Genomic DNA, 24,431 nt, shown 5'->3' on the forward strand with positions numbered 1-24,431 from the left:
CTCGGTGCTGGCCCTTGTCAGTCCATTGGAGGGTTAAATGAGGCAAAAGCCCATGGTTCAAATGTTACCTTCTTAATTGAAACCATTCTACGGAACTTTGTATTTTCTTTGTCTTTACAAAAAGTGATTTAAAAAGAAACTCAGAATCTTCCCTTCGGAAAAAAATCAATTGTGGCACACCCATTCTAGATTCCAAGTCCACTCTGTTCTATAGAATCAGCAAGTGCGGCCCCGCCCTTTGCGCCGACCCAGCACCCACAAGTCTGTGCGCCAGGAGACCCCGCCCCGGGCGTAGATCGGACCGGACGGCGGTGCCGGGCCCGACGTAAAGCGAAGGGTTTCGCGACAGCTCAGACTCCACCCCTTCGGCCACATGTCGCGCAGGTCTTCCCGTCGGACGCCGCGCCACCTCCTCGCGCTGCTTTACGAACCCAGCGCGGCGGCGGCGCCCCGCCTCCTGCCTCCGTCCTCGGCTCCCCGCCCCCTCCTGGTTTCACGCCTCCAAGCCCGTCGCGCCCGCTATAATCACGTGACTGCCTCATCCGGGTCCTTTGCGTTCTCTCTCCCTCTCCCAACATGGCGGCCTCAGGTGAGTGAGCGGCCGAGCGTGGCCAAAGACCAGGCTCGGAAACAGCCTCCGGGCTTGGTCCGCTCCTTGCTGGAAGTGGGGGGCAGGAGGCACCAGCTCCTTTCGGACTTGGGGGCAGCGGCAGGCTAGCGGCATGGCCGCTTGAGGTTACCGCCTCGGGATGTCTAGGGGGAGGGGAAGGCCTTCCCCTCCCCCTCACACCCTTTTCACCCCGTTGCGCGAGGTTGGAGTAGGCAGAAATGGTGGACCCTGCCTTCAATTGGAGGAGGCAGCACAGAGAGACGTGCGGGAGGCGCGAGGCTCTCAAAGGCGTGAAGCACCGCGCCCGCGCCAAGGCGCGGGTGGAGGAAGGAGGCGGTTGGCGCGCGGACCGGAACACATTGGACCCGGTCTCCAAGGCGCGAGGCCGTTGCGGACCCTCGTGGGGGCGGAGGGGGGTGCAGTTAGAACGCGAGCGCGAGGCCGTGGAGGGGCCGATGAAAGCAGCGGTGCGCGTGCGCAGCACGGCACGGGCGACGAGGCGAGGTGGTGGAGAAGGCGCGCCTCGGAAACATGCGCTGCTGGACTCCAGATGGGAAGCCTGGATGGACCTGGCTTTTGCTCGTTTATGACCTTGTACTTTAAGCTTTAGTCGGTTTGGGAGCGTGGCTCGACCGCTGTACTCCCAAGCGAACGCATATTAGGTTTGGCCCCACTATAGTTGGGGGTAGGGAACCCAGGGTGCTCCACGTGTTAGGGAGGTGCTGTAGGGATGGACACCTAGATTTCTCCTGTGCCTTTTTCTTTCCACCTCTTGATTCAACCAACAGTTTTTACTGAGTGCACACTATATGCCAGGCAGAGGTGGGGAAGGAGACCGGGCGTTGCATTATATAGAGCTCCCATTTTTTTGGTTAGTTTTAGTGTCAGGCTTCAGCTTTTGTCATTTTCCCAGATAACTGGGAAACTTCCAGAAGGTGCTATTAAAATAGTGGCAAGAGGTTCTGCGTGCGTTTGTTTGTTTGGTGGAATGTATATTCCCAGCATTGCAAGTGAGGTTTGGGGGGGGTCGTTTCGGGTTTTGTTTTGTTTTTTGTTTGTTTGGGGTTTTGGGGAGGGGGCATTTGCAGTGGACCTGTGAATACCAGAGGGCTTTTAGACACCTAGCATTAGTTTTCGTTTTAGAAACAGTTTATTTTTTATAGCATAATATGTTAAAAATACCTTTTTGGATTGCTGTTCTTAAACTGTGCGACATGGTCTCTCATTTAGCTCTGACTGTCTGACCAGGCTTACCTTGGGGTTGTTGGGATTAAAGGTGTTTAGCAACTCGCCTGGCAACATTCAGTACAGAAGTCCATCTTTTCTAATATTACAAGGAAATCAGGTTCCGTCTTTGGGAAACTTTCACACTGAATCTGGTGCCTTCGGCCATGAGAACTTCTTTCCTCCCCTGCATTGCTGGATGTTGAACAGAGCTTTTGGCTGTGCCAGGCAAGCACTCCAAGCTAAATCCCCAACCCTGGGTAACAGCTTTTGTTAGTAGAGCACTTAATTGAACAAGCCTGTGAGAGCATGTAAAGAACTGGTGGTTTCTCCAGCTGTTGAGAAACAGCTCAAAGATTTGTCGAAGGTCACATTGTTTGCAGGTAGCACAGATCAGAGTCACAGTCCTGGAAACACCAGGTTCCTAGCTGGGCTCATTAAGATTGTAAGTACAAGAACGAAGTTGGAATTGATGGCTAAAAGGATCGTCTACAAATTACAAAAACGTATTTTAATCAGTGAAAAATACTCCTTGGCTTACAGTTTAGTGTCTTAACTGAGAAGTCTAGATGAATTTCCTCTTGGGAGATTCTTAGTGGTGAACGAAATAGCTGGACTGGGGAGATGGTTTGGGGAGATTGGCACTTGGTGCCAATGCTGTTAACTTGAGTTTGAAGAATCCGTGTAGTAGAGGCGGGCGGGAGCAGACTCCTGCAGGTTGTCCTTTAACCTGTGTACAATCAAAAAACAGTCAAAAGTTAAAAGAGAAAAAGACACCCTGGTAAGCTGTGTATTTGGTTCTATTCTGTTGACTGTGATCCACTGGTTTACAAGGTCTCCCTGATGGTGTCTTCTTCCCTTTTTCTTTAATAATCTGCCCTCAGGAAGGTCCCCTCTCCAATTCAGTTCAGAGTTGGAAATGGCTCTTGGGTTTTCTCTGTAAAAATACCAGATACAACTTAATCACTATTTGGTAAGGTGAAAAAATATTTGAGACAATACTAGTTTCCATATGACCGTAGTATCTTAGTCTCAGAGCTAACTGACAAATAAGGATTCTTTTAAGTTTCTAGGAAACCTGAACCTAGGTAGGTAATTCTTTAGTTGCATCTTTAAAAGAAGACTTTAAATCTATGAGGGTTTAGCTGAGCAAGCTACCTTGAGTGTTGTCCCAGCACTCAGAAGGTTGAGGCTGGAGGATTGCCATAGTTCCATCCAGGCTAGCCTGGACTACAGTGAGATCCTGACTCAGAAAAAGGGCCTTTAAATTTTTATTGTGGCTATATGAGTTGTTAAGTGATCTGTCTCAGTTTTTTCATTTGTTAATGAACAGTTTATCTCTAAGGAATCATGTTTGATACAGGTTACTTTAAAATTGTAGTTAGTGTATAAGCTGTGCCTAGGACTTTAATTGATAAGACAGGCATGCTGTGAGTGTATAAGCTGTGCCTAGGACTTTAATTGATAAGACAGGCGTGCTGTGAGGTGTTTCTTTAATTTTTCAGTGAGAAGATGTATTAAATGGTTTCTTTTTAGTGTTGATCTTCATAGTGAAACAGTTTCAAGAACTAGTTAAATGTATACAAATTATCTTTTTGTACAGAGTATTTGTTGCTCTGTAAGGATACTTAGATCAAGAAGTCAAATACTGAGTATTGTCAATTGAAGGAAAATGGTGTTTCATATTGAAACAGTATGTATGTGTGTTTACTTTAACAATAGCTTTGAGCTGCCTGTGGTGGCATCTTTAATCCCAGCACTTGGAAGGCAGTGGTAGGCGAATTTCTGAGTTTGAGGCCAACCTGATCTATAGAGTGAGTTCCAGGACAGCCAGGGCTACACAGAAACCCTATCTCAAACAACAAAACAAAACAGCTTTGAGATGTAATTTACAAGGGAACTGTTTTAAGGATCAGGAATGGGGTTAGAAGAGAGATGAAAGAATTGAACTGGTTAAATCAATGTATGGCAAAGACTATATTCTTGAAGAACTAAACAAAAGAATTGATCTTTTATTGTTTTTTTTTTTTTTTTTTTTTTTTTTTTTTTTTGAGACAGGCTCTTTGTAGACCAGGCTGGCCTTAAACATAGAGATCCTCCTGCTTCTACCTCCTGAGTGCTGGGAATAAAGGTGTATGTAGCCACACCTGGCCTTACAATTAATCATTCCTTTTATTTTTAATTGTGTTTATGTGTCTAAACATGGACATGTGCACGTGGATACAGGTACATGGATACTTCCTGTGGCTGTAGTTTCATGTTGTTCTGAGCTGGGTACTGGAAACACAGTCTGAACCACAGACCTATCTTTCCAGCCCCCCACAGTTGAAATCTTTTTAAATGTGGAAGGCCCTAATGTTGAAGGATCAAAGGGCATAGAGGATTTTGATAACTTGTCAGTGAAATAAGATGGAATGAGACAAATGGTACTGTCTCACTTTATTCTCCTTTAGAATCTGCTTATGTGTGACTGGATTATTGTGCAGCCACATTAAATGAGAGATCTTTTAGGGGATTTTAGTCTTGAAGACTTGCCTCAACCAGATTTGGTGGAGGAAGGAGCAGTAAGGATGTTTTTGTTGGTGGTGGTTGGTTGGTTTTATGTATATGATACACTGTAGCTGTACAGATGGTTGTGATCCATCATGTGGTTGCTGGGAATTGAACTCAGGACCTCCGCTCGCTCACTGCGGCCCAAAGATTTATTTATTATATGTAAGTACACTGTCACTGTCACCAGAAGAGGGCATCAGATCTCATTACAGATGGTTGTGAGCCACCATGTAGTTGCTGGGAATTGAACTCAAGACCTCTGGAAGAGCAGCTCTTAAACTGCTGAGCCATCTCTCCAGCCCAGCAGTAAGGATGTTAAAGGGAGAAATAATGATTTTAAAAGGATTTTTTAAAGTATTAGTGTTTTGTTGTAAATGTTTTATTGATGCTTTAGCTTTTTTTGAATTATCAAGTAATGTTAATGTTTTTGTTTTTTTCCCTAAACTTGAGTTAAAAGGTTAAGAGTTGAGAAACCCTAATCTACAAAGTTGATTTAAGCCAAATCATTTCAAAGGGTAGATTAATTCTAGATTATGCTGTGGTGGTGGAAGGTAAGACGTAAATAATGTGGCTAGAGAGATGGCAGTGGCTAAAAGTACTTGGTAATCTTGCAGAGGACCTGGGTTCCATTCCCTGCTCCCTGGTGGCAGCTCACAACTGTCTGTAATGCCAGTTCCAGGGGGTTCCATGCTTTTCTCTTAGTTTCCATGGGCATCTGGCATGCATATAGTGCACAGACAGAAAAAAAATACTGGGGTTTTTTTTTGGGGGGGGTGGTTATTTACATCTCAAATGTTATCCCTCCTTTCCAGTTTCCCCATGTTTTTATATTTTTATGTAGGAGTGCTTTGTCTGCATGTACATGCCAAAAGAGGGCATCAGATACCTTTATAGATTGTCATGAGTTCCCATGGTTGCTGGAATTTGTTAACTTGGGACCTGGAAGAGCAGCCAGTATTCTTAACTACTAAGCCATCTCACCAGCCCAACTAAATACAAGTAAATATAAATTGTAGGACAGTTTTAGGACACACATAATAAAAACATCAATCAGCAAAATGCTTATACATGTAGTCTTATATAGTCTACCTTGTATTGCACAAGTGATCTTATTGTTGGTTAACTCAGTGGCCTAGAGTGCACAGAGTCCCTGGGTTCAATCTCCAGCACCTACCATGTCAGCCTGGTTTGGTGGCGCATGCCTGTGATCACAATACTGAGGAGGGAGGTGGAAGCAAGAAAATCAGAGTTCAAAGTCATTCTTGGCTGCTTGGGCGGTTAGTGGTCCACTGGAGATGCATTGGGGGAGGGGGCACAAAACTTACACATGTGAACAGAGCTCGAGTGCTTTAGGACCCAGCCTGTGATGAAGTATTTTCAAACAGAGTAAGTTAACTGTAGCTCCATCCAGTGGCCAGACCTCAGTAGTCTAGCCTTAGAATTTGAAATATGGCATAGTCCACAACTGATTCAGAGAAGCAGAACAGACTAAGGATCATGTGATCTGACTGGTACACTATCAATTTTTTAGAGTCACATTAGCATTAAGTCACTTTTTAAAAAAAAGGACTGACTTAATAGACATCTCTTCATTTGGGTTGAACATTCACCCTCTAACACTTGAGGCTGTTGTTACATAATGCTGTCTGTAGCATTCATAGCAAAACAGGATACCTTTATTTTCTTCCAACAGTTTTTGAATTTGAAAAAACAACTTTTTTTTTGTTTGTTTTGTTTTTTTTGTTTTTCAAGACAGGGTTTCTCTGTGTAGCCTTGGCTGTCCTGGAACTCACTTTGTAGACCAGGCTGGCCTTGAACTCAGAAATCCGCCTGCCTCTGCCTCCCGAGTGCTGGGATTAAAGGCGTGCACCACCACACCCAGCCTGCAACTTTCTTTTTAGTAAGCATTAGTGTATCGAGTTAGAATATTCTCTTGAGGGCTTGTGAGATGGCTCAGTGGGTAAGAGCACCAACTGCTCTTCCAAAGGTCCTGAGTTCAAATCCCAGCAACCAACCACATGGTGGCTCACAACCACCAGAAATGAGATCTGACCCCTCTTCTGGTGCATCTGAAGACCGCTATAGTGTAGTTGTGTATAATAATAAATCAATCTTTTTTTTTTTTTATCCCTCTTTGAGTTGAAAGGTGAGAATTGAAAGGATTCGTGATTGTTTAAAAAACATGAAGCTTGAGTTCCAAGACAGCCAGGGGCTATACAGAGAAACCCTGTCTCGAAAAACCAAAAAAAAGAAGAAGAAGCTGCTGCTGCTGGGTGAACCATCCCTGTAATCCCAGCACTTGAGGAGCAGAGACAGGCGGATCTCTATCCAGCCAGGGCTGCATAGTGACAACTATGAAGCTGTTGGGATAATAGCAAAGCTCTTAACTTTTGGAGGAGGGAACAGTCACTGGTTACCAGAGCTGGCCTCAAACTTGTAATCCTCCAATGGTACTGAGTTAACAGGCCAATTCCTACCCAGCCAGGTAGGATGTTTTTGCTTTGGTTTTGGTTTTAGGAGAAGTTCCCTCCATAATGGCCTGGTGGTGACTTTGTTCTAGAACTCCTCTTGGTCCCTTGAATTGACTGTGCTGGCTCTGAAGTTTTGAAGGTACAGAGAATTCGAGTTATTTGCATGCCATTTAATCAAATGCTTTCAAATGCCACTGCGGGCAGCAGGCATTTTACCGTGGCTATGATAACCTGCCATAGAAGTTATTTCCTACTCAGTGTCCTGAAGGAAGAGCCCTTCGTGTGCTAGGAAAATACCTGAGGTTTCCTTTCCTTCCCTCTGGATAGACTTTATAAGTCTTCCTTGTGGTTATTTAACAAGTAGACAATACACATAAAGTGCCATGTGTAGCTAGAGACTGTTATATGTAAGTAGGAACTGTTTTATCTTTGTATTTAAGGAGCAGTGGATATACTAGCATGTTAGAATTTAGATTAGTTTTATCTATATAATTGTTTTGCCTACATGTTTGAATTCAGAAGGGGCCAGATCCTCTGGAGTTACAGGTGCTGAGAACTGAATTTGGGTCTTCTGTAAGGGCAACAAATGGCTCTTAATGGCTGAGCCACCACTCCAGTCTGTTAGTTTTACTTTTTAGAAAGCACTTTATTACAGGAATGGTAAAATAGAAACACTTGGATCTCTGAATTCAATGCTACCTTGGTTTATATAGCAATTTTTTTCCATTGTAAGTCATTTCTAAATTAAATTATCTTTCTTTGGTTTTTCAAGTTTTCTCTGTAGACCAGGCTGGCCTCCAACTCAGATCCTCCAGCCTCTTCCTCAAGTGCTGGGATTAAAGGTGTGTGCCACCACTGCCTGGCTAGCAATTTCAAATGTAATTGGAGAGTGTGGTTTGTTGTAGGGCCTTTGTCTTATTTGTCTATTAGTAATAAATGAAGGATTTCTCCATTGTAGCCATGTTTCCCAAAGGGTATTAATGGATAGCTTTCCTTTTCTATACCTAAAGATGTTATATACTTAAGCATTTATAGTTTTGTGGGACAGGGTCTCCTGTATCCCAGGCTATCCTCAGACTCGCCCTATAGCTGAAGATGGCCTTTAACTTCTGATCTTCCTTCCTCTACCTACTTAGTCTAGCATTTCAAGTGTGTCCTGCCACACTCAGTTTATATAGTAAGGATTAAACCCAGGACTTCATGCTATCTATGCCAGCAAATGAGCTATTCTCTACCACCACCACACACACACAGCTGTCCTCCTCTGCCTCAGATATTATGCCTGACTTCTTGAATGTTTTGTGTTTTCTCCACATTTATATCTGCATAAGAATTCTTTTATGATGTGAATTCCACAATCCAGTCATCTGGTAGGTCTTTGATTTCTTTAAATGTCTTTAATGGTTCAGGATAAGACTTAACTTACTTGTCGTTGAGTAATCTTTCTCTCTTTCAGCAAAAAAGAAGAATAAGAAGGGGAAGACCATCTCCCTAACAGACTTTCTAGCTGAGGATGGAGGAACTGGTGGAGGAAGCACCTATGTCCCCAAACCAGTCAGCTGGGCTGATGAAACAGACGATCTGGAAGGAGATGGTAATTTCCCTTTGTTGTTGTCCTTGGAGCTATCATTGTGCTTAAAATTAAAAGTTCACTGTTTTCTAAATAAAATGGTATTCCATGATTTGCCTCGTTTGTGATTAGAACTGATCTTAATTTGTACAGCTTGAAATTTTTTATGTATTTTAGGGTATTGGGTTTAATCTCTGGTTGACTTTCAAACTAAAGTGAACTTTGAGCATAATCACACGCTGGGCCTGGCTATTTATTAAGACTGAGCAGTTAGGTGTGGTGGTGCGCTCACTCTGTCTATTACAGGCCACTCTGAATGTGTAACACTAGCTCGAGGGATACTGTTCTGTATTTCCCGTGTAGTTAGTTAATTCCTATTTTGTTCCCTCAGCCTATTTTCACCTCAACTTGATGCCGGCAGCTTTGTTGATTGCATTGTGATATCACTCATAAGGAAAACCTAACAGTTTTGTGGTGTTTTGGTTGGGTGGGTGGGTGGTGTTTGGAGTATCAGCTCACTATGAATCCTTGACTGGCCTAGAATCCATAGAGATCATCTGTCCTGGAATGCTGAAATTGAGGCTTGCACCACCCAGCCTGGCCTTGGTTTTGGTTGGGGTATATATGTTTCGGCTTTTCTTGTTATTGACTTGTGTGTTTCAGATAAGGTCTCCTGTATAGCCCTATGTGACCTGGACTTGATATTTCAGACAAGGCTTATCTCAAGCTATCAGAGATCTGTTCACATCTGCCTCCTTAGTACTAGAATTATAGGCATGCATACCACACCTAGGGCTTCATCAGTCTAGCCAGTTTTCTTTCTCCACCCCCACCCCCAAAAAAACTTATTGCAAATTGACTACTTTGTGTGTGGCCTCTTTTATGATGAAAACAGGAAGTTTTATATAGCTTATATATTCTCTAAATGTTGAAATGGGACCAGGACTAGGATAGCTGGTTTTTTGTTTGGGTTTGGGGGGAAGACAAACCTTGAGGAAGCCCTGGTAAGGTGGTATGAGCTGTAATTCTTGGGATTGGGAAGTAGAGGCAGGAAGGCCTTGAGCCCCAGGGTAGACAAACACTGTCTTCACAAAAGCAAAGGTAGAGAGGGGCAGAGAACACAAGGCCCCATCCATGTGGGAGTGTGAGAGCTATCAAGAGTGCTTAGTGTGTTTGAGGTAGAAAGCATCCTGGTCAGATGCCTTAGCATCAGATAATTGTCTTCATTGAGTCTCGTTTTCTGTAGATAGAGCAGTGTCGCAGGCTTCTCAGGCTAAAGTGTTTTGTAGTAAACATGTGAAGGATTTGGTTCATAGATTCCTTAAAGAGTAAAATGAGAGAAAGCAGTCAAAGAAAGGCCTTAAGATCCACAGAATAGACTTGAGTACTCCTTACTTTCTGTTTGTTCTTTGTTTATGTGTAATAATTCTGTACCTGTTGGATCCCAGCCACCATATGGGTGCTCGGAAATTAGACCTGAGACCGGCAGGAGCAACAAGTGCTCTTAACTGCTGAACCATCTCTGCAGTCCCTCTGTTTTCAATCTTGATTATAACACCTTAGAAGTATTTTCTTGTCTTTTGCTTCAGTGGCACAGCCTTGTTTTGACTTGGCTTGGTGTTGGCTTGAATCTCTGGCTCTAATCTTACATGCATGTGGATTTGTGGGAGTTGGTTTGAAGGATTTTGTTTTTTCAAGACAGGATTACTCTGTGTAGCCCTGGCTATGCTAAGACTCACTCTCTAGGCTGGACTAGCCTTGAACGCAGATATAAAGGTGTGTGCCACCACCTTCCAGCATGTGCTTTTTAATACAGATTCTCTTTTTATAGTAGTGACTGGTCTGGGATTTTCTGTGAATATTGGGCTGGTCTCAACCTTTGAGCCAGCCTCTACACTATGCCCGCTGGAGTTTGGGTTGTTTTGAGATGGTCTCAGTCTGTAACCCTGGCTGGATTTGCTCACATTTATCCTACTGTCTCAGTTACTCAGGTGCTCTGCCATACTTGGCTTCTACATTTCCTTTTGTCTGCTCTTCTGTCCTAGTGTCAACAACTTGGCATAGTAACGATGATGACGTGTACAGGGCGCCTCCAATTGACCGTTCCATCCTTCCCACTGCTCCACGGGCTGCTCGGGAACCCAATATCGACCGGAGCCGTCTTCCCAAGTCGCCACCCTACACTGCTTTCCTAGGGAATCTGCCCTATGATGTGACAGAAGACTCCATTAAGGATTTCTTTAGAGGATTAAATGTGAGTGTCTTTTTGTGTCAAACTGTGGGATATTGAGGATAATAGCTAAATAAACCGATTGTGGGATGGGCCACAGAGGAAGGCAACAGAGTCCAAGATGCAAAGAATACCTTAATTAATTTTGTGTTAAGGGTTAAATTACTATGACTTGAGCGGTGTGGGCTATAGAGTTATTTGTCTTCTGTCCTCTACCCAGTTTTCTCCCAGGTTCTTATATGTTCTTCAGAGAAATTACTTTTTGTTTGGGTTTGTTTGTTTTTAACCCTGTTATTTTTGTTTGTTTGTTTCTTTATTCTCTCAGATCAGCGCTGTACGCTTACCACGGGAACCCAGCAATCCAGACAGGTTGAAAGGTTTCGGCTACGCAGAATTTGAGGACCTGGATTCTCTGCTCAGTGCTCTGAGTCTCAATGAAGAGGTAAAGAAATTAAGAGGTGGGGTGAGGGGGTGGAGAGAAAGCTCAGCTTTTAGGAGCACTGGCTGCTCTTCCAGAGGACCTGGGTTTAATTCCCAGCGACCACATGGCAGCTTATAGCCATCAGGAACTCCCAAGATCTGACACCTTCTCCTCAGACAGACTGGCAGGCAGGCAAACCAATCACAGAAAGTGAAGGCGAAGGATGGGCAGTCTTTGTTTATCAACCAAACCGAGTCCCTCCTGATACCATTTACATACCTGATACATACCAATCATACCTCCTGATTGCAATGGAATTTTAGGGAAGAAACCCAACATACCAGGTTTCTAATGAACCTATTTACTACTTTGTGTCAGCTCTAGGGTTTTACTTTTTAAAAATAAACTGCCTTTATAAATGCAGAGAGAAAAGTTAACTAGGTTCTCTTAAAGTGTATCTTTTCAAGGCTGGGGTATTTAACTCCAGAATTCCATAGTCTGAATCTACCATTTGGTATAATTGTAAATAAGCAGCTCTTAGAAATATTTTCACTGAACAATGATTAAATGCCTTAGTCTGTATCAGATAATGTTAAATAAAATTCACTGGTAGAGCCAGACATCCATGTTGGTGCTCAGCAGTTGGTCAGAGTATTTAAAAGGTAATTAGGAAAGGGGAAGTCTGAGGAACTGAGCTCTGAGTGAGTGAAAAGGCCTGGAGACAGCAGTCCTCAGTGTACTGCTGCTGTGTTGTTGGCCTGTTTGTTTGAATAATTAACTGCTTTGGTATTTTAATTGTCCTTGTTCTTTGGACGCTGGTGGGTCTTCCTATAGATCCTAGGCTGGCCTGGAACTTGCTTCCTAAGGGCTATAATTACAAGCATGTTAGCTGATTGAGAATTGCTTTCATTACACTAAACTGACAGTTTACTCCAGTATATGAAGTTGGCTTTGGAAAAATAGAGTTAACTTTATATTAATCTAACACCAACTTTGTTAATTCTAAATTTGCTTGAAATTTTTCTTGAAGTTCTTGAGTTTTGTGTTTTGTTTGTTTTTTTTGTTGTTGTTGTTTTTTCGAGACAGGATTTTCTCTGTGTAGCCCTGGCTGTCCTGGAACTCACTTTGTAGACCAGGCTGGCCTCAGACTCAGAAATCCGCCTGCCTCTGCTTCCCCAGTGCTGGGATTAAAGGCGTGCGCCACCACTGCCCGGCTTCTTAGAGCTTTTTAAGCTAACAGGGGTCAGTTAATAGGATCCTATACTCTCAGTCTCTAGGTAACAGGAGAATCCGTGTGGATGTTGCTGATCAAGCACAGGATAAAGGTAAGAAAACTGGTAGAACTTCCCAGTTTGGTGTAGTGATCCTAGGGAGGTAGTGAGGCTGGAATCAGTTCTCAGCCTGCTTTGTTCCATGGTAACTTTAGGTCGTATTAAAGGAGATTTGCCTCAGTCGAAGGGACTACTACTGATACCTAATGAGTATAATCCAGAGATTCATCCTATCTCCTTCCGATTTCAAACCACTTACTATCCTTGGACTATAAATTTATAATTAGATTTGCTACCTAGGAGCTTGAGCTTTAATGTGATATAGATAAACATTAATTAAAATACATTTGAGGAAAAAAACAGATTGGTTACCTGGAGAGAGCAACCTCAAAGCCTGGCCAGTGCAATAGAAACCGTAGGTGGGATGTGAGGGACCATGTGAGAAGTAAGTGGTGTCTTGGGTGAGCTAACTTGTTTGGTTTTCTGTCTACAGACAGGGATGACCGTTCTTTTGGTCGAGATAGAAATCGGGATTCTGACAAAACAGACACAGACTGGAGGGCCCGTCCCACCACAGACAGTTTTGATGACTACCCACCTAGAAGAGGCGATGATAGCTTTGGAGACAGTAAGTTCAGGTTTTTTAATTGTTTCTTGGGTCTGTTTGATAATGTAATGTTAGAAGTTGGGGAACGTTTTTCCGATCCGCCATTGTGGGTGGAGCCGCCGCCACAATGCAGATCTTTGTGAAGACCCTTACGGGGAAAACCATCACGCCCGAGGTTGAACCCTCGGACACTATAGAAAATGTAAAGGCCAAGACCCAGGATAAGGAATTCCTCCTGATCAGCAGAGGCTGATCTTTACTGGTAAGCAGCTGGAAGATGGCCGGACTTTGTCTGACTACAACATTCAAAAGGAGTCCACCCTTCATCTGGTGTTGAGACTTCAGGGTGGTGCTAAGAACAGGAAGAAGAAGTCGTACACCGCTCCCAAGAAGAACAAGTATAAGAGGAAGAAGGTTAAGTTGGCTGTGCTGAAATACTATAAGGTGGATGAAAATTGCAAAATTAGCTGAGCCGATTTCGTCAAGGAGTGTCCTTCTGATGAGTGTGGTGCTGGAGTTTTCGTGGGAAGCCACTCTGACAGGCACTGCTGTGGCAAGTGTTGTCTGACTTTCTGCTTCAACAAACCAGAAGACAAGTAGCTGTGCACGCATTAATAAACAGAAGGAACTCTTAAAAAAAGAAGTTGAGGAACAACTTATAAAGTCTGGTTTCTCTGGAGTTTTTTGAGGGGAGTTATTTGTTTTGATAATAAAAATTGTTGACAAATGCAGATAAGAAATTTGATAAGTTCCTAATTTTAAAAAATATTAACAGAAAGTACAGGCATTTCTCTTTGAACACAATTGTTTATAAAGAATAACTGAGGCAGAAGAGGTAGTAGCTTGGTCTCAAATGTTAAAATCCTATCACACAAGCAGTGGGGTCCTAAGTTGGATTCCTAGTCTCCCTGGTAAAAAGACAGATGTGATGCAGTGAGGGTGGTAGCTCTCTAGAGCCTACTGACTTGTCAGTGGGTCTACTTCAGGTCAGGGAGAGACCCTATCGCCAAGCAAGACGGTATTTTAGGAACAACACAGACCTACATAACACAGACATGAAACCTACAGCAAAAAGCTAGATGCTTATTTAAACTACTTCACCAGTAAGATTCAATGTGGGAAACAGCCAGGAACTGCTATGTGACTATAATTGTGCTTAGTTTTTAAGGATGACTTTCAGAAAACTTAAGATTGATTGATTCACTTAAAAATACAGTGACTAGGGCTGGAGAGATGGCTTACAGTTAAGAGCACTGACTGCTCTTCCAAAGGTTCTGAGTTCAATTCCCAGTAACCACATGGTGGCCCATAACCATCTGTAATGGAATCCGATGCCCTCTTCTGGCATATAAGTGTGCAGACAGACGGCACTTTAAAAAGTTTAAGTAAATAAACCTGTTTTAAAAAAATATTGACTGTACTTTGTGCTGAAGAGAGTATACAAAGAACCTTTTCACTGAACATTGGCAGCAGCAGGAAAGGCTGAGCAGTGCTGTGAGAGTGAAGGTGAGATGCGGCCTTGTGTTTGCCTGTACTGGATTGTGTTAATACTCTTTGTTTTTCTTGGGTGGTCTGGGACTCGAGATCGCCTGCATTAACCCTATCGTGTGTTGAGATTAGGGAGTTATTTTTGTCAGGTGTGGTGGTGCTCCTTCATTCCCAGCACTAAGGAGGCAGGTGCAGATAGAGTTCAAGACCAGCCTGGTTTACAAAGCAAGTTCACGCACAGCAAGAAGGGAGGGAGATAACGTGGAGGGAGGGTGCGCTCGAATACAGGATCCAGAGAGGCCAAAAGAAGGCACTGGATACTTGACCTATGAGCAGTGTGCACTCTTAAGAGTAGAGCCTTCTCCTTAGCCACTGCCAGATTTTTAAAAAACATTTATTGGTTGCCTAGCCAAGCACATGTATGCCTTAGTATGAGTTGTGGAGGTCAGAGGACAACTTTTGAGAGTCTTGTTTTCTTTCCTCCGTGTGGGTCCTAGGAATGGAACTCAGGTTGTCAGGCTTAGAGGCAGGAGTCTGATCTGCTGAGCCGTCTCTGACCCTCGTGCCAAACTTTGAAACAGTCTTTGGTTGATTGGTATCAAGCATAGAAAATTCTAGCTATAGCCTGTCTCTTTTGTGCTTAAATGTATTTAAACATCATGTTCTAGAATTTGTATAGAATATATAGATATTTATCATTACCTACCCAAGAAAAAGCATATTAAAGCCACAAAATTGAATCAGGGAGATATCCTGTACCTGTTATGGGGGTGACTTTTTGAAAGAAAAATGACTTTGAACGCAATCCTGCTGCTGCCCAACACCCCAAGTGGTAGTGTGGTCCTATGAATTAAATATAGAACCACATTGTGTTAGGCAAGCATTCTGCCAAGTGAGCTCCATTCCTAGCACCCATCAGGGATTTTTTTTTTTTTTTTTCCTTTTAAAGGAGTAAATACTAAAACATTTTTAAGTTGGTACAAATGGTTCTGGTTTGGGGCTGTAGTCAGAGTAGAACTCCAATTGGTCTAGTGAGCTGCCACACTTGTTACCTGTTTTCTTTTCTTTCTAGAGTATCGAGATCGTTACGATTCAGACCGGTATCGGGATGGGTATAGGGACGGATATCGGGACGGCCCACGCAGAGACATGGACCGCTATGGGGGCCGGGATCGCTATGATGACCGAGGCAGCAGAGACTATGACCGAGGTAGTCATGATAATACTCAGTTGAAAAACACTTCTCAAGAATTTTCTATTTTGCTTTTTTTTTTTCCCCCCCCTTTCTTTGTGACCACAATTTGAGATCTGTTACTAGGCTATGACTCCAGGATAGGCAGTGGCAGAAGAGCATTTGGAAGTGGGTACCGGAGAGATGATGACTACAGAGGAGGTGGGGACCGCTATGAAGACCGCTATGACAGACGGGATGATCGGTCGTGGAGCTCCAGAGATGACTACTCTCGGGACGATTATAGGCGTGATGACAGAGGTACTCATCTCTTTCTTCATGGAGCAGAAAACTAGAAAGTTGTTTCTCAGTTGTATAGGAGGTGGCAGAGCACAGTAGACCTGGTTGTGGAGACAGAATGTTCTCATCTTGGATGCTGCTCCATAGCCATCTTCAGTTAACATTTAATAAACAGTAGGAAAGGAGAAGATACAGCCTTCTGTTGCCCTATCAGTGAGGAAAATGAGAGTCCCAGCCAGTCGTTATCACTGATTCTATGAATGGTGAGATTCGTTTTCAGAGGTCAACTCTGAGTATTATGCCCCTAGTTCCCGAAACAAAGCACTGTTACAATCAGCTCTAACAGCAGCCACCTAGGCTAAGTGTGGCGACACCATCTGAAAGTTAGTTTTTTTCTACCTTTGATCATGATGAAAGTTGGTCTTGTTAGGTGACACTGCTTGATTAAATTTTAGGTCTATTTTGAAAGTACTCTGATAATTTGAAAAGTGAAAGAAATTGGACTACTAAGAATTTCATACAAAAGTGTAAGAACTAGATGGAGCCTCCCTTGGCTGTGGAGGTAGTTTAGAGTCTAATTGCCTGCCATGCAGATAGTGAGACTATGGTTCAGGTCTCCAGCGCTGATGGCTGTGTTCACCTGTGTCTATAATATACACACCTAAAAATCTTCCCTGTCATACTGCTACAAGGTTTTGTTTGTTCATCTTCAGACCAGATTCTTGAACAAGATTCCCAAGAGTCTCCCAGCACTCACCTCCTGATGTTTTTTGGAAACTGTCACTTAGACTCTCGTTTGCCTTAGGCCCCCCCCAGAGACCCAGACTGAACCTCAAGCCTCGCAGTGCTCCTAAGGAGGATGACGCCTCCGCCAGCACCTCCCAGTCCAGCCGGGCAGCCTCCATCTTTGGAGGGGCGAAACCTGTTGACACAGCTGCTAGGGAAAGAGAAGTAGAGGAGCGGCTACAGAAGGAGCAGGAGAAGCTGCAGCGTCAGCTGGATGAGCCAAAACTAGATCGCCGGCCCCGGGAGAGGTGAGGCGTCGTCAACAAGGGGCTTCTCCTTACTGCCAAGCCCTGACCCTAACCCTGAGCGCTTGGGAAATGGAGTGGTTACTGGTTATGACTAGGATGTGTTTATTGGGGGGTGAAGCAGTCTACAGCGTGTAAGAGTGTCACACACTAAAGACTTCTGTGCCTTCATGTTTTCAAAAAGACTTGTGCTACACCTGACAGAAATAGAAATTGGTAGCACTTCGGAACAGAAGTAAATAAATGGTTGACCCAATTCTTTTTTATTGACCTTTGTGAGCATGCATGTAGAGGTCAGAGGACAACTTTGTGCATCTTCAGACTTGGCAGGAAGTGTCCTTGCCTACCAAGTCATCTCACTAGCCTTGATCTTTGGAAACAGGCCACACCAGAAATCACTGAGCCCAGTCAGGCTTCATGCTCTTACCTCTGCTACCAGGTGGTGCAAGTGCCAGCATGACCTCTAAATTCATTCTCTCTTACTACATAGAGAATGCTTTTTCTTGTTGAATATAGCCAGGAATTATTTCACTGTTTTTTTTCTGTATGCTTGTACGCTATGGTCATGTAGCATACAAGCATAAAGAATATAAGAATTGTTAGAAAAATATTTTTGTTTTCTTTGAGACAGGGTCTTTAGTTCTGGCTGTCCTAAAACCAGAATGGCCTCTCAAACTCCGAGGTCTACCTGCTTTTGCCTCCTAGGATTGTTGGGATTAAAAGTACGTGCTACCATACCTGGCACAAAGAAATATATAATTTTTTTAGGATTTTATTAGGAAAAGCTCAGCAATGTTCTGTATGAATGACTCACATTTGTATTCAGAATAGAAGCTAATGTGGAATCCTGAGGTATTTAGAGCCAGCATGTGTAACCTGCTGCCTTGAAATAGTTTAAGGTAAAGAAAGCCGTGTGATACAATCTTACACTCATCACTGGGCCAGTGTGGCAAAGCTTAAGAATACTGGCTGCTCTTGAAGAGTCCCCAGTTTTAATTCCCCTGTTCCCTTAACCACCTGTAACTCCAGTTCCAGAAGATCTCATAATGATGTCTAGCCTCTAGGCACCAGGCACATGCATGGTGCAGAGACGTACATGTGGGCAGCACATGCATAAAATTAGAATAAGGTTAGTAGCTTCTAAGGAACAATGTCCCAAGGTTGTCCTCTGGCTTGCACTCACCAAGACCGTGTATTAATAGATGTTAATTTGGTAAACCATTTGTATCAGATTCATTGTGGCATTAACTGTCTTCTTTGTCGATCTCTTGTGTGCAGACACCCAAGCTGGCGAAGTGAAGAAACTCAGGAAAGAGAACGGTCGAGGACAGGAAGTGAGTCATCGCAGACTGGGGCCTCAGCCACATCTGGCAGAAGTAAGTCAGGTGGGGTGGGTATCGGAGTCCCCGTCTCCTGCAGATGTGTGAGCACTGTGCAGTGTTAGCTTTTCTTTCCTGTGTAGCCTTGGCTGTCCTAAGACTTGTGTGACCAGACTGGCCTTGAGCTCTGCTCAGAATCTCCTGAGTTAGCAAGGCCTCGGGAACAGGTGCCAGAAGAAACACTTCAGTGATCTGCGGACTGTCTGTCACTAAGAAGAGTAGTTGACTGCTAGATGTCTTGTTTTTGTTTTTTAACATTTATTTTGTGGAGGAGTGGGGTCTTGTGTCATGATACAAGGCCAGAGGAAAACTTGGAGCAGTCTGTTTTCCCCAGAGAGAATGTTCTAGTCATTGATTGATCTCGGCAGGTTTTGGTGGCAAGCTACCTGCTACAATATTTTGCCGGCCCTATTTTCTGTCTCACTGGTGTTGGTTTTTTTAGAGCCACCTCACTTTGCACTGGTTTTTGACCTCTTGGGGTGACATTGTTTGATGTTGTTTAGGCAATATTAGTGGTGTTCTTGAGGATAAATGGTCATTTCCTCATTGGCATGTATGTGTAGTGTCGCAGAGTCCTGGGCCACTGATGACCGCACCCCTCCTCCTGTGAAGGAGAAATTGTAGAGTCCCCAGTTTTAATTGCCCTGTTCCCTCAACCACCTGTAACTCTAGTTCCAGAAGATCTCATAATGGTGTCTGGCCTCTAGGCACCAGGCACAAAGAAGACACTTAATGCCACAATGAATCTGATATAAACGGTTTACAGGAATTGTAGAGTCCTCCTCTTACTGTGATTCGCTGTTGCTAAAGCTCTCCTACCTCCCAAGTTTACTTGTACTTGAGTATTTTAAAATAGCCCAAAGCCAGAGTGATTTGTCAATGGAGCCAAGTGTTGTAAGAGTTTTCTGAAGCTGTTTGGCCTTTGTAGTCTCCCTGTAACGTGGTGTAGTGCTCCTTCTGGCTCGAGTAAGTGTGATGTTGGTTTTGTGTAGCCGCTTTGCTAGAGCTTGTACTTCAGATGTAGGTGGTAACTGTTGGCAAAGCAAGCTCCATGGTTCCAGAGAAGTTTTTGTGCAAATACAAATGTGTCTGGGCTTTTGTCCCCGTGTAAAGGCCTCTGCTGAGCTGGAGTTGAGCAGTGGTTCCTGGGCTTTGGTCCTGCGTCCCATTCACCACAAGAGCATGTTATCCCCAGTTACAGCTGTCCTAATACATAGACAGACAAGTTGACACACACACCCCAAAGTGTTCATTCCTTCCAAATAAAGACAAGATTGCTGTTCTTCCAGGTAGCTTTTTCCCCTTTTCCAGAAAGCACTTTTCTCCAGGTGTCCTGGAAACCATTGGTTTATGTGTAACTATAGCGATCAGGAACCAGTTAGTGTGTGTCTGCTGCTGATGGAAAAGAAAGTGATGCCCCCATCCCTACTGCTACAGTCCAGGTGGGCTCTGTACAGCGAGTTCCTCTTCCCCCACAGATACACGAAGGAGAGAGAGTGAGAAGTCTCTAGAAAATGAAACCCTCAATAAAGAAGACGACTGTCACTCTCCAACCTCTAAGCCTCCTAAACCTGACCAGCCTCTAAAGGTAATGCCAGCCCCTCCACCAAAGGAGAATGCGTGGGTGAAGCGAAGCTCTAACCCTCCTGCTCGATCTCAGAGCTCAGACACAGAGCAGCCGTCCCCTACAAGGTGAGTAGGCCTGTAACAGCAGCTGCTTAGTGGAGGTGCCCTGAGGGAGTGTGTACTGCAGAGGAGGTTGCCTCCTGTATAATTCATACACTGTTGTCTCAACAGTATCTGTTTTCTTGATTTTTGTTAACCAGTTGACATCAGTTTGGATTAAGATCAGCTATGATGGGAATATTTACCACAGAAATATGTAGACATGCTTTGCCCTGGGACATGCTGTCAGTGTAACTTTGCTCACTCAAGTGACTTAGGATCTCTTAAATTTTTCCAAGAGAAGAATCCAGCTAAGCATGCTGGATTTCCAAAGCATATGGCACTTAAGTGTGTGAAAGACTGTTTTCTTTCTTTCCTGTATTCTAATATTGTAGTGTGGAATGAAAAGGCAGCCTGGTACATTTGGAAAATGGTGTAAGCTTGTGTTGTCTTTCCTGTAAAAACTGATGGCTGATTGCTTGCTTTATTCCAGTGGTGGAGGGAAAGTAGCTCCAGTCCAGCCCTCTGAGGAAGGACCATCAAGGAAAGGTGAGCCTGCGCCACGTGAACAAGTTCAGTTCCCAGCACCCCTGTGGTACTCACAACCATGCATATCTCCAGTTCTTTCCAGGGCATTTGATGTGCACACACGCAGGCAGTACACATAAATAAAATAAATGCCTGTAATGAAAGACTCCAGGATTAAGCATCTTGCCAAAGAATTTTTCTTTTTGTTTTTTTCTAGGCAAGGCTTCTTTCTGTGTAGCCCTGACTGTCCTGGAACTCTGACCAGGCTGACCTCTGCCTGCCTCTGCCTCCTGAGTGCTGGGATTAAAGATGTGCGGTGTGCCATTACTACCTAGCAAGAAGACATTTTTTAATGGAAGCTGCAGTGTTTTTTCAGTTCTTGGGTCAAGTGATGTATTTCAGTCATGGTCATCACTGCTGCTCTGTTAGCCTCCTTCCTGTCAGTCCCCTTCTTCCCAGCCAGCCTCTACTTTCATGGCTTTTGTGAGGGAGTGGTCTACTGTGTTTTATTGAGGATTATAGAAACGCTGATACCTTAGCAGTGGCTCTACTTCCCTACCCCCATCAACCTTCAACTGTCAATTGTTTTATTGTTGTTGTTATTGTTTTTTAATGTTCTTTGATGAGCTACCTTTTCTGCCAGTAGAGGGCAGGAATGACTTCTTCAAAGAGTATTTAAAGCTGCCTCTTCCTGGTAAAGCCTGCCTTTGTGGAGAAATTGGACAGGAATAAATGTGTCTGTCCTGTCCAAGTTTGAAATGTCACCATTGGTAAACCAAGGTCACTACAGAACAATCTATCTAGTTCCTATTTCTGTCCTGCCTGCTTTCCAGGTGATGGTCACTACAGTAGGACTTTTAATGGGAAAAAAGGCTTTAGGCTGGTTTGGCGTGGGGATAATTCACCTTCATATGTGTTTCCTTCAGCTTAAAGGAAAGCAAGGACAGGGAGATGAGTTACTTTATAACCCTTGAATTTGGTTTTGTGTTTCTGTTTAAACAGATGGAAATAAAGTGGATGTGGTAGGTGCCACACAAGGCCAAACTGGAAGCTCCAGCCGTGGTCCCGGGGATGGAGGGAACAGAGACCACTGGAAGGAGTTGGATAGGTATCTATATTTTTTCCTCACTGTTTATGAATCTTGTGGTGTTAGACGCAGGGAATCTTTATAAAGTAGTTCTGGGCTTTCTCAAGCATTGCCAGGTTTATCACTGTGATTAAACTAGAGTCACGGTTAGATTTGCAGAATATAAAAATAATGCACTGTCCCAGCAACACTATTGAATACCTATTGTGTCTCTGCAGGAAGGATGGCAAAAAAGATCAAGACTCCAGATCTGCACCTGAGCCAAAGAAAACTGAGGAGAATCCAGCCTCTGTAAGTGCCATGGGCCTTTCCTCCTCTTAGTTTGCATCTGACGCTTTTTGTCTCCAGTGAGCACAGTTAAGGTGGAGTTACCTTCCTCAGCTCTCAGAAAGAGGATGTGTGTGGCCGAGTCCACTCATGCCCCTGACCCTCCCTGCTCTCCCAGAGCAATGGATGTGGTCTGGGTTTCCCATTTGTGCCCCGGGGAAGACATTAGTGTATTTCTAGGGCTGGGCTGGAGAATCTTGGGCTTCTGTCCGTGATCCTCTCCTCTCCTGTTACAGAAGTTCAGCTCTGCAAGCAAGTATGCTGCTCTGTCTGTGGACGGCGAGGATGAGGATGAGGGCGACGACTGCGCTGAGTAACCTCCACGCCCTGTGCTTTCTCCTAGTCTCCACCCCGGAATATTCAAGAGCAAATCAAACCTCTATCCAGACAAGACAAAATAAACTCACCATCTCCTGAAGACCTTTCTAAACTTTTTTTTTAATGAAATGAAATTCTTTTGCATGCTGCTGCAGCCTTTTAAAGTATTGAAGTAACTGGAGAATCACCATTGTAGCCAGAGATGTGGCTACCGCTTTTGAATGGGGAAGTTGTGTCTGACAATACCAAGCAGTTACTGTGTGACTAGTGCCTGGGGCTCCATTCAGCAGAATTGCAGTGACAGAGAGGCAGTCACATCAGTTAGGTAGTAGAAAAAGGTGCAAAGCAAAGTGAGATTTCTACCTTCTAATTCTTATCCTAAGATGGCACCTGTGAATTCCCAAACGTTACCTGAATAAATTTCCCATCCTTAGAAAGGTAGTTCTAGTCTCAAGCTGTTTTAGTCTCCAGGAGGCTGCCAGCCCCTCTGCTTTAGTTCTGACTTCAATGGGGCCAGCCTAGGGGGAAATTGTTTTATTTTTTTACCCCCCAAGGGGGTAGTTGGGAGTGAGTCTACGGGGCACTAACAAGTAGTTCCGCTTGGGGACCAAGATGAACGGAAACTCAATCGTGGTTTGGAAAGCTTTGGGGAGGTGACTGATTCTATTTTATACCTGATAGTGAGGGAAACGGTGTGACCTCAGTAAACACATGCATAGAGTGGTCATTTCTGGATGAGGAAGCACTTACAGGTAGTGAGAAGGCCTGGTTTTGCCCCTTCTAAACTGTCCTTTCTAGAGGTTGAAATATATCCATAGTTTTTGAAAACCTTGTCACTCTGGTCATCTCATGGTCTCCATGACACTTAGCCTCCCAGAGCTGTCTTTGTGAGTCACACGCCTCCCACAGACACTGTAATCTTGGCCACAAAAAGCCACGGCCCGAGGACTCGCTGCTTTTCTCAAGCAAAACCAGTGAGTTTTCTCTATGCCATCTTTGATTTCTGCCTGCTCCTGCAGCTTTCAGCCTCAACTGATGGGCTTGGGTGGTGAATAGGGGTGTGTAAATGGGGTGAGTTGGAGGTCTTCAGCCTTGAATGGGGTGTTTTAAGGTTTCTATAAATTTCCTTCACTGGAACCCCACGCTGGTGCTTGTTTATAATGTATGTGACCCTGACTGGTTTTCTGCTTAGGAGGGCTGGCTTCTTTACCCCCCTCAAGAATAAAGGATAATGCAAAGAAAGATTGAGCAAGGTCCTGGGTTTCTCTTGCAACACTGTAGCTTGACCTGTCTGCTTTGATGTGCACCTTTGTAGGGGTCAGCTCCAAAGATGGCAAGCCTCCCTGTTGTGGGTAGTCAGGTACCTGCAGACAGATGATACCTTGGTCCTAGGCCTGCTGTGCAGGAGCATTGATGTCCCGTGCTGCAGCAGTAGGCACAGCAAATCGCTTCTCCGGTGGATTTGATTGGCTAGTAGCTAGGAAGTGGGCTTTTGCAGAGATACCCACAGTTGAATGGGTTTTTTTAAACCATTGTTGTAGACAATGAGAAGGTAGTTTGCCCTCTTCATGTCTATTTCCCTTCCAGATAGTTGCATCCAGAAGACAGCTGTTTTGTCCCACTCTCCTACTTTGCTCCTCTGTTAAAATAAAAACAGGGGTTGACTTATGTCCCGCTCCTGAATACATGTAAAATTTGTACAAAAATATCTTCTATGAAAATGATTTGTAATCTGTAGACATTACTTGGGAGATGTCTTGAGATGTAAAATCCCATCCTTTGGGTTGAGGGTTTTTTGTTTTTCTCCAAATAAATCCAGTCTTTAAAGTTGATGGTTAATGTTGCAGTTTATCGTTCTCCCCTCCCCTCTGAATGCCTCTCCTCTCCCCATCTCCATTCCTTCCTTCTCCTCCTGTAGCACAGCAACGAGCATGAGCTGCTGCAGGACAGAGTGGGTAGGCTCACCAACAGTGGAGATGGACCCCTGTGTGTGGAGCCCAGGCAGGGTTCCTGGTTGACTTACTCCAACCCCCAGTGTTTGCCTCCTTGCAGTCCATGAAGCCACATGGTGTGCCTGCCCAGCAAGCTGTGGGGCACTGATACAGGGACCACCTCAGGAGATATTTCAGACTTAAGGGAGCTTTTCAAGCTGGTCATTGCTGAAAACAGGAAAGTGAGTT

At 44.1% G+C, this 24,431-nt stretch overlaps 1 protein-coding gene and 1 pseudogene across 1 annotated transcript; both read left to right on the forward strand.

Annotated features, from left to right (window-relative positions):
• Positions 1-403: 403 nt before the first annotated feature.
• Eif4b (eukaryotic translation initiation factor 4B) lies at positions 404-24,083 on the forward strand. Its single transcript, XM_021182713.2, has 15 exons — positions 404-589; positions 8,315-8,452; positions 10,474-10,682; positions 10,984-11,100; positions 12,350-12,404; positions 12,844-12,978; positions 15,518-15,655; positions 15,764-15,937; positions 16,722-16,950; positions 18,226-18,323; positions 19,805-20,018; positions 20,485-20,540; positions 21,522-21,627; positions 21,825-21,897; positions 22,170-24,083. Exons 1-15 carry the CDS (start codon positions 577-579, stop codon positions 22,248-22,250), a joined length of 1,836 nt encoding a protein of 611 aa, XP_021038372.1. The 5' UTR covers positions 404-576; the 3' UTR covers positions 22,251-24,083.
• LOC110309993 lies at positions 12,985-14,189 on the forward strand (annotated as a pseudogene).
• Positions 24,084-24,431: the final 348 nt, after the last annotated feature.

This window comes from Mus caroli, chromosome 15, assembly GCF_900094665.2.
Source record: "Mus caroli chromosome 15, CAROLI_EIJ_v1.1, whole genome shotgun sequence".
Taxonomy (NCBI): Eukaryota; Metazoa; Chordata; class Mammalia; order Rodentia; family Muridae; genus Mus; species Mus caroli.